Raw genomic sequence first — 9861 nt, 5'->3', positions numbered from 1 at the left:
TAATTCTGAGCAGTATGGGAAAAAGTTATGTTATCAAACGGTCGGGAAAGAGAAGGATAACAAGGAAAACTTAAAAAAGTGGAAAATAAACCACGAAAGCATTGGAATCGACCATTGTATCTCGGATGAAGATTTCGAAAGTACATTGCTAGTCTGAATTTGAATCCGGATCACCAGCTAGGATAACGCTACCAGTCGTACCACGTAGAGCATGACGTTGATTGATCAAGGCCAGAGAAGGCAGACAAAGGCACAAAGCCATCCTTATCGAAAATTTTATAAATTGTAGTTTGTTTCTACTTCTATTCCGTTGATTGTGTTGGACAAAATAGTAAAATTACAACAAAGTGTTGTGCGTGAGTAAAGATGCATATTTATGGATAATTTTTTGTTGGTTAAATACAGATTTGCTCACTCTTATAAAAATTAGTGCAGAATTGGTTTTTGGATCCGAGTCAGAGTAGGTTCGCTCTCATATTTACGAAAATGAAGGTTTCGAACAAAAGAGATTATAACTACTAGAGGTCGCATGTCGCTGTTAACACTGATAATTCATCATCTCGCTCCTACATATGCTAGGCCCATTAGTTTGACACATATTACCCCGGGTACACACATGTCAATGTAATGGGATACAATATGCTAGAGCGAGACCACATGTTTCAGTCCGTGAATACATGGAGACAGTAGCGCTTCGCTCCCTGTAGTAGTTATAATCTCTTTTTTTTGGACGAATTTACCCCGATTTGAATTCAAAAACGAAAACAGCATAAAACGACGTAATATGCCATGCCTCGGGGAAACTGCTCAAAGAACTGGGAAACTAGAAATTCAGTATTGCACAGGGTGTATTATTTGGTCCTTGCATGCTGGTCATAACGGTCAGCACTTGCTGGACTATTTTTCATATTGTCCTGAAATCGAAGGTTTTAGTAGAAAGTAATTCATTTAAGTTTAAAACACTTACTTCGCTGAGGGTTTCCGAGAAGACGTTTACAATTTCATTAACTAGACATCTCGATGTAATTAATGTGTGGTTTCTGAAGTCTTAGTTTCTGTAATCGCTTCCGGTGGTCTAGCATTCCCGTAGTTCCTTGGACAGAGTGCTAGTGGCAGAACGGCGTCGACACTGCCCTGAAAACGAATCGATTAATCGTGATGTTAGTCGCCGCCATTGCGACGATTCGATCTGAAGCGTAACCTGGTCGCTGAACGGGGTGTTCGTGAGCGGCTCCAGGAGTGGGTCTTGGACTGCCGTGGTGATTTAGTATAATCACGAGTAGTCGAACGATCGCGGGTTGTCTTCCTCGGTGTTTTGGATCGGGCACGGTGGTCGAGGTCACGGCTCGGCTGTAGATATTCCTATGAGTTTACAGCTCACGAGAATGCGAATGTGGAACCCCGGGTAAAATGACTTCCGGGTATAATGACTTCGCCCTCCACTCGCAGCATCTGTCGTCCGGATGGAAATTACCCCGACCTCATTTGTCACGCCCTTGCCGGTAGACAGTTCGACGGGAGCACAACGACCGCAGATTGTTTTTCCAGCACCACGCACCGCATCATCTGCGTCCCGGGCATCTTCAAATTCTACAAATGAAAACTCGGATGGATTCCGAGCAACCCAAACGTTTCCTAGCGTACCGTAATAAGAAAATGTATCATCAATCTCTTACTTGCTGGATCCAACAAAACTTTTCCGGGTTTGCATTCGATTCTTGCGGCAAGCGAAACAGAATGTTTTCTTTCCTAACTGTTACGGATTTTTGTTGCTAGGGTATGCAAATAAACATTAAGAAAATTGAGCCAGTGTTGCGTAAAAAATTCATATTTCACCACTACCGAGGGGTCGCTCAATGTACTGGTAACTGGCAGCTAATTTCGTGGACACTTTTTCTTCGGAATTTTTCATGAAGTTTCAGGTCGTGTCGTTGGTTTATAGTTTGTTTCTTAATTCTTAGCAGAATAAGCTAGTCGAAATCAGCGTTTTTCGATATCTCGTGAAACAATATTAAAAAGTTTTATGATAACGCCGTAATAATAAGAGAAAGTAAACAAAGAGAGGCTCTCATTGACACTTAGGATCATTTGACATGTTTGTCGAGATATTTATATTTCTCAGTGTACACGAACAGCCATTTTGTTCCGTTTACTCTATTAGTCCATAGATGTCGCAGTTTGTGGTTATGCTTTAGTTGAAAAGCTTAACTATTGCGCCGTCTACATGTTAATGGTATAAGTTGGGTAAAGTGTCTGCGCTAAGCGATTTGATAAAACACGATTTTTTTCCAATAAACACGCATCAACGTTGATTACAAGATAATTCTCTTTTACAGAGAAATAAGCCATTACCATTTTGAAGAAAATTAATTTTTTCACTTACAACTTTTCATTTGGATACGGTCAATTTCCTTTTAAAAATGCAAAAAAACAGACCACAGATAATAGATGTTTAGAGTTCACTTACAACCAGCGGCTTGGCTACGTCTGCAGGAGACATAAAAAGTCTGTAAAATACAGACATGTCTGTAAATCTGGCATCGCTGCTTACAACGTCTGTAAGCGATTATATGCAACCAGAATACAATCATCAAACTACGTGTAGCAAACAGTTAAAAAATTACTAGGGTTACTTTACCTTACAACGGATCGCTTCTTCGAGGGAATGTGATTTGCATTCTTAGTCAAGCGCAAGTCGGATTTGATTGGATCACATCAATCCGTCGTAATGCAGAATAAGAAACTGAAGTAGATGACGGTAGTGAGTTTCGAAATAATTTTTGTTGTAGCTTTAATGACTCAAAGGATCAGAGCTCATCAGGAGGACAAATTCTGTCCATTCTGTCGGATCAAAGAAATACGCAATTTTTCAGTAATGCTCCATTTATTTTCATGATTTTTTTGTAAACGAAACCTTAACATATACAAGTATTAATAGTTTATATAATAATTCATGTATAGTAATTAATTCATATCAATTACAATTCATTAATATTAATAGTTTTTTGTTGTTTGTTTCTGTCGAATAATATTCTTGCTTGCATTTTCATTTGTTTCCGTGTCAAAATCATCGCTCACATTCATTTATTTCCATCTATTCATTGTCCTTTTAAATAGTTCACTTGCACATTTTACTCACTCATGTTCTGTTCATTTAAGTGTTAATTTGTCTTAGTTTAATTCTTTAATTTATTTTTCGGTGTGGTTTTCTTAATTACTTGCAAAATTCTGTCTTACCGTCTGAAATAATATTCTTTACAATTTGGCCTAAACTCACGACAGAAATGTGTTTCCTTATGTTCCATCGCTTCATGGCTCTAGCATTCTAGTAAATATGTGATTTTCATTGATGTTTCTTTGAACTTGCTCCTCTCCGAGTAAGTTGATGATTCTATTCCTTTCATTAGGTTTCTCAATTACGCTAGCTTTAGTTTGATTTTTCCCATGTTTGCGGTCATATATTTTACTTTACTGCAAAACAAAACATCCCTCTCTATCTCTCGTTCTTGTTCTAATACTTGCTAATAAAGTTTCTTGTTTTCACTAGTTACAAACCTATGGATTCAGACACCCACGTTTGCTAAGATATCAATTAAAGTTATTCTCTTTGATTTGAATTCTTTGTCCCCTTCGCTTCGTGACTGTGGTCTGGTCGGTGTGTGTATGTGTGTTTAGAATGCCTCTTGGAAAGTGAGTAGTTTTGTATCATGTCACTCTTTACTCTGTCCGATTACTGTTTACTTACTTACTTGACTACTTACGGTCTAGGGTTTTGTGTTTCCGCTATATATAATATGAGCTTTTATGTTTTGGTCTCTCTTGGGGATGGGGGAGGCAAAGAGATAAACTGAAATAAATATTGTTTCCATTTCGTCTCATGTTTTTAACTGTCCTGTGGTTTTGCTTTGACCTAAGTATGTTCCTATTTGTATATACTCTATCTCATTGATTCTATTTACAGAAGTATTTACAATGTTGACACAGTGATATTTACTGATGGGATGTTACTTTATTCTTAAATCTCTCATGTGAGTGTTTTATTTATTATTTTATCCTACTGTAACTGCTTCATTTGTTGGATTTTCATATTAACTAACATACGTCCAAGAAACTCACCTACTGCATTTATTTTAAAACACTAATCCGATGAGCTTTTCTAAATTGCATTTTTTTAGGTAGACTAAAAATGTACAAGCGATCGGGGCGGGGCTATTTTCAGTTTATTAGCTAAATAAAAATGTACACGATTTTCTAAATTGTTTCCACTATATGTTCCGCTTCTTCTCACTGCTCAATTGACATCTCGCTGTTCTATTTACAAATATTTTACTTTACAATAAATTGTAACATTGGCTATGATTTGTATTAATCTCCTTTTGTTACTTTCGGTAAAAAATTTCTGCCTAACGCAAACAAGCTGTGTCTCCGTTGAAAGCGGATGAATGAAAATAAAAATACTGTTTGAGGACAATCCTAATAATTTAGCTAGGTTTAAAAGCTATTGCCTTTCCCTACTGCAATTGATCAGAACAGAAATACTTACAGTCAGTGTCGAGAGTCCAATGGTTGATGTGCAAACGCATGCAATAAATTAATTGTCTTAACTTTAAAACCAGATCTTGGCTGTTCTTGTATAGTTTTACATTTTACATTACAAATAATTTACATTTCTTACTAAATTTTGATCCTTCAGCATCATCATAAATACATCTTTCTTGATCTAAAATAAAACTACGCGTGAGTGTTTCAGTAATATCGAACCTGGCTAACCAACGTCCAGGAGAACTCTTTGATCCTTGATGCATTTACTATGAACCAATCTCTCACTAGGCTTAGTGAACCGTTTCATCAATTTCCTATACCCCTAATATCACAGACAGGCGGGAAAAGAAAGAGAACCATCTTTCCGTAGTATCGATTTCGGGTCGTTTGCCAATTCGCCTTAAGACAGCGCAGCGGTCATGTGGTACAGCTGCATCAGCACCTGCACGTGGATGGGCAAACAGGACAACCGATCGTGGGTGTTGGAGTCCATGGCGAGCCAAGACAGTACGTTGTAACCTTCCAGTACGAAGCGCAGCACGTCGGCCGTCATGTTCGAGTCCAGCGGGTGCTCGGTGGTAGACTGGGACTGCGCCATCGGATCGTCATTGTTCTGCAGGATCTGGAAGCTGTTGAGGTGAAGTGCTATCCGGAGGAACACCGGACAGACGTTCTCCAGATGTGGGCAGGAGGACCAGAACCAGGACGGCATACGTCCGGTCGGTGCGGTCGATACCAGATAGCCGATGGCCATTGGTTGCTGGGCGAGGGAACCGACCTGGAAGAAGAAAATAAAGAGGATTTAATTGTGTGTCGTGAGGATCCTGGTAATCATCAGGGTAGCTAGCTGGGAATAGAATTTCATTCAGTCGATTTACCATAGATTGGAATTACTACAGTTCTTGCGGCAGCGCATTTTTTTCCTCCATCTACCATCCCTACCAAACATATTTTTAAAATACAAACTTAAAAAACAACGTGAATATCAGATCACGGCGCCTCTGCAACGATTACTAAGAGTCAATGAGTGCCAGGTCTGCTACGGAGTCAATGATCTTTTCCAGACTTTTTTCTAAACATAGCTTTAGCTTCCGGCATTCGCGCCATATGGCCTATCTGCTGTAGTCTGCCGTGATTTAGCATCATTCCTATGGCAACGGGTTTGCATTTTTGGTATGGTTCATCCGTTTGCTCATTCTCCATTTTCTGCTGAACGAAAAAGTATTCTTTCAGACATGCTGAGCACACGATAACAACAACATGTAGAACAATAGTTTCGCTCCCATCAATAAGTCCGTATTATTTGGAATGTGGAAGTCGTAATTAGTTAAAACTTTCCCTAAAGGAGGTCCCGGTGTTCGATGTTTATCTTGGACGATGGGAATGAACTCCGCTAGCGAATGACGGATCTCAATAGTAGCATGTCTGTAATAACCTACGTACTTGGAACTATTGAGAACCAGAGCTACAGGTCCAAAGCCCTGGTAAAGGAGGATGGTTGTGATGATCTGGGCCGCGGTCATCATGTAAAGCAACAAAGGGTCATAACCCCAAGTCCAAGGCGGGAAGCGACCCGTGCCGAGGGATGAGTGATCGAGGGGGTGAAAAAGATGCTCGATCGTTAACGGAGCCTGTGGGGTACCAGGGCAACCCCCACAGTAAGCGTCCCTTACCACGTTACTGCGGAGCTCTGGTGTGGCGGACCTTTCTTTCTCGCGCGACTCGTGGGATCAATGAGCGACGTGAAAATAACAAAAACCAAAAAACGGAGGTGCCGAACCCCTTTGCTAGAGGTGGTTTGACGAGGTCTCCCCCCCCCCCCAGTGGGGAGAGTAGTGGAGCGACGGGGGCTGCATCCGACAGCACCAGTGACCCCCCAGCAGTGGTAGAAAATAGCCCTACCAATGCGCTGGACGGGCCACTAACCGCGATGCGTAAAGTGGTGGAGCAGCTCGATTCAATAATCGAGTTCACTAGCGCAAAGCAAAATATAAGCAAGGAGCTGAAGCAGAGCCTCCTGGTGCTCCGGAAAGCTGTTCGTGTCGCAAGACAGGAACAACAGGTTTACGCCAAAAGGGTGGAATGTCGGGAGAAGTCCGACAGAAAAACCCAGACAGTGGCCTCCAAGAGGGAGGGAAGAGAGAAGGTCGACATAGGTACCTAGATAGTGGGCTTCACCTTCTATGGAGCAGCCATGTCGCTCGAAGTGGCGGCCGAGTTCCCCTCGAAGGGCAAAGGCAAGGGCAATCGCAAGACGGCGTCGAACGCCAAGCGCCCTTAGAAATCACCAGGCGAGGGTAAAAAAACCGACACCACGTGCAACCGTTAAGGCCAAACGCCGTTTGGTCGAGGTAAGCGAGGGCGATAGTGACCTCGTTGGGCAGAGCGATGGTACCAGCAACCCGGCGCAACCGGGGCAGGGGGGCGTAAATCCCTGGACTCTGGTCACCAAGAAGAAGCCGGCACCGACACCGGAGGTACCGCGGCCCGCGAAGAAGGCCAAGGACAGAGGCGAGGCCTTGTGGTTAAAAACCGACAAGGACAAATACGTCGACGTCCTAAAGTCGATGAAGGCGGCCGAAATCCTCTCGGCCCTTCGGCAAGATGTGGGTAGCGTGAGACGCACCAACACAGGAGAAATGCTTCTGGTGCTGAAGCGAGGAGCACAATCTAGTGCGGTGTACAAGGCCTTGGCCCAAGAGGTTCTTGGTGAAGGCGCCCAGGTCAGGTCGCTAGGGGCGGAAATGACTCTCCAGTGCAAGCATCTGGACGAGTTCACGACCGCAGAAGATGTCGTCGCAGCCATTAAGGGGCAATGCGACGTCACAATCGAGCGGGCCTCTGTGCGATTTAGAGATGGATCTTCTGGCACCCAAGTAGCCTACCTCAGGCTACTGAAGGCGGATGCCAAAAAGGTAACCGAGAAAGGTAAGCTGAAGATCGGCTGGTCGGTATGCCCAATTAGCATACCCCAGCCGCCTTCAGTGGATAGGTGCTATCGGTGCCCAAGAGGTCCTTGGTGAGGTCCTTGGGTGCCTTGAGTCCGGCCACAAAGCATACGAATGCAAAGGCATAGATAGGAGCAAACTATGTCGTCGCTGCGGCGAGGAGGGACATAAAGAGCGGGGGTGCACTAAGGCACACAAGTGCCTTATCTGCACCGCTAAGAAGCAAGCCCATAAACATGCTATGGGCGGACCTTCGTGTCCCTTCGGTGAGTTAAATAAGAAGAAGCCGTGAACGTCACACAGCTAAATCTTAACCATTGTGCAGCAGCCCAACAGCTGCTGTGGCAGTCGGTCTCGGAGTCGAGGACAGATTTCGCCCTCCTATCAGACCCGTACAACATCCCTGCCGGCAACGGCAATTGGGTGTCGGACGGGCCCGGGATGGTGGCAGTCTATACAACGGGACGGTTCCTGGTTCAAGAAGTAATACACTCCTCCGCCGAGGGTGTTGCGATTGCCAAGATCAATGGTGTGTTCTATTGTAGCTGCTACGCTCCACCAAGGTGGCCCATAGAACAGTTCAACCAGATGATCGACAGGCTCTCATCAGACCTAGTGGGCCGGAAACCGGTAGTTATAGCGGGAGACTTTAACGCTTGGGCAGCAGAGTGGGCAGCCGCTGTACAAATAGCAGGGGCCAAGCGCTAATGGAGGCGCTTGCGAAAGTCGATACTGTGCTAGCTAACAATGGCTCCGCTAGCACATTCCGTAGAAACGGGGTGGAGGCATGGATTGACGTAGCGATCATTTAGCAATCCGCTTTAGGATCAACTACGGTGTGCAGCATCCGAGAGCGGAAGATCCCTGTCAGGTACGCGGGTGGAAGTCCAATCACTTAGACAGCGAAGCTTTCACCGCGGCCCTGGGACTGGAGGCCAACACCGACAGTCTAAGCGGGGATGCGCTGGTAGCCGTTCTATCACGCGCGTGCGATGCCACTATGCCGAGCAAAGCCCTGCCAAGAAACGGCAGATGCCCGGTATACTGGTGGAGTGCCGAGATTGCAGTTCTACGATCAGCCCGCCTTAGAGCTAGACGTAGGATGCAAAGAGCCAGCACCGAGGATACAAGAGAGAACCGCCGTGAAGTGTTTCGAGCTGCGAAATTGGCCCTTTACAAGGCCATTAAAAGCAGCAAGAAAGCGTGTTTCGACAACCTGTGTTAGAGTGCCAACGCGAATCCGTGGGGTGACGCGTACAGAATCGTGATGGCCAAGACCAAAGGGGGCTCTTCACCACCAGAACGGTCTCCGGATCGGTTGGCGACGATTATCGAAGTACTCTTCCCGTCTCGAGCCACAAGCCCCTGGCCACCTGCACTACGAGACAGTGCGGGCACGGCCGAAATGGTGGCTCCGGTGACGAATGAAGAACTACTCGCAGTGGCTAATTGCCTAGCAATGAACAAAGCTCCAGAGCCGGATGGAGTTCCAAACAGCGCTCTCAAGGCAGCGATCATAGCGAACCCGAACATGTTCAGGCTAGCTATACAGAGATGCCTTGACGAGTGCCGTTTCCCCGATAGATGGAAAAGACAGAAATTGATGTTGTTGCCGAAGCCCGGGAAGCCGCCAGGCGACCCATCGGCGTACAGACCAATCTAACCCCGTACGCAGACCATACCGACGGCCTGTCAAGCAACCAGTTAGGTTTTCGGAAGGGTAAGTCCACGGTGGACGCTATCAACTCAGTGATAAAGACTGCCGAGATAGCGATCCAACGAAAAAGGCGAGGCATTCGATACTGTGCGTTAGTGACACTTGACGTGAAAAACGCATTCAACAGCGCAAGTTGGGATGACATCGCGCTCTCGTTACACCGGCTTAGCCTACCGGTGGGTCTGTACCGGATCCTGGAAAGCTACTTCCAGAACCGCGTACTGCTATACGAGACCGAAGCCGGTCAGAAAAGGGTTCCGATTACCGCCGGAGTCCCGCAGGGCTCGATCCTAGGCCCAATGCTATGGAACCTCATGTATGACGGGGTTCTGAGATTGAAATTCCCTTCTGGGGTCAAGATCGTCGGCTTTGCCGACGACGTAACCTTGGAGGTCTACGAGGAGTCAATCCCTGAGGTCACTGCAACTGCAGAACACGCGATCAACACGGTGGAGGAATGGATGAGCGCGAGAGGCCTGCAGCTCGCTCATCATAAGACGGAGGTAGTTATCGTCAGCAACCGCAAGTCGGCACAACGTGCAGTTATCCATGTGGGAGAAGTCGTGATCACCTCACAGCGGAGTCTGAAGTCTCTCGGAGTCATTATAGACGACAAGCTGACCTTCAGCAGCCGCGTCGACTATACATGCAAGA

At 45.4% G+C, this 9861-nt stretch overlaps 1 protein-coding gene and 1 long non-coding RNA gene across 4 annotated transcripts in view; both read right to left on the bottom strand.

Moving 5' to 3' along the window:
• Positions 1-416: 416 nt before the first annotated feature.
• LOC131692706 (uncharacterized) lies at positions 417-1746 on the bottom strand. The gene is made up of 3 exons (XR_009306043.1): positions 1645-1746; positions 968-1590; positions 417-914 (listed from the first exon to the last, which is right to left on the bottom strand). It is a non-coding gene; the product is annotated as an uncharacterized LOC131692706 (long non-coding RNA).
• Positions 1747-4209: 2463 nt separating this feature from the next.
• Positions 4210-9861, bottom strand: part of LOC131690399 (mediator of RNA polymerase II transcription subunit 13) — a 172662-nt gene continuing 167010 nt past the window's right edge. For all 3 annotated transcript variants that reach the window (XM_058976129.1, XM_058976130.1, XM_058976131.1), the window contains one exon: positions 4210-5320. In XM_058976129.1, the coding sequence (XP_058832112.1) occupies positions 4943-5320 (378 nt within the window). In that variant the 3' untranslated portion in view covers positions 4210-4942. The remainder of the gene's footprint in view (positions 5321-9861) is intronic.

Source organism: Topomyia yanbarensis, chromosome 3, assembly GCF_030247195.1.
Source record: "Topomyia yanbarensis strain Yona2022 chromosome 3, ASM3024719v1, whole genome shotgun sequence".
Classification (NCBI taxonomy): Eukaryota; Metazoa; Arthropoda; class Insecta; order Diptera; family Culicidae; genus Topomyia; species Topomyia yanbarensis.
This window is presented reverse-complemented; position numbering and strand designations above follow the sequence as displayed.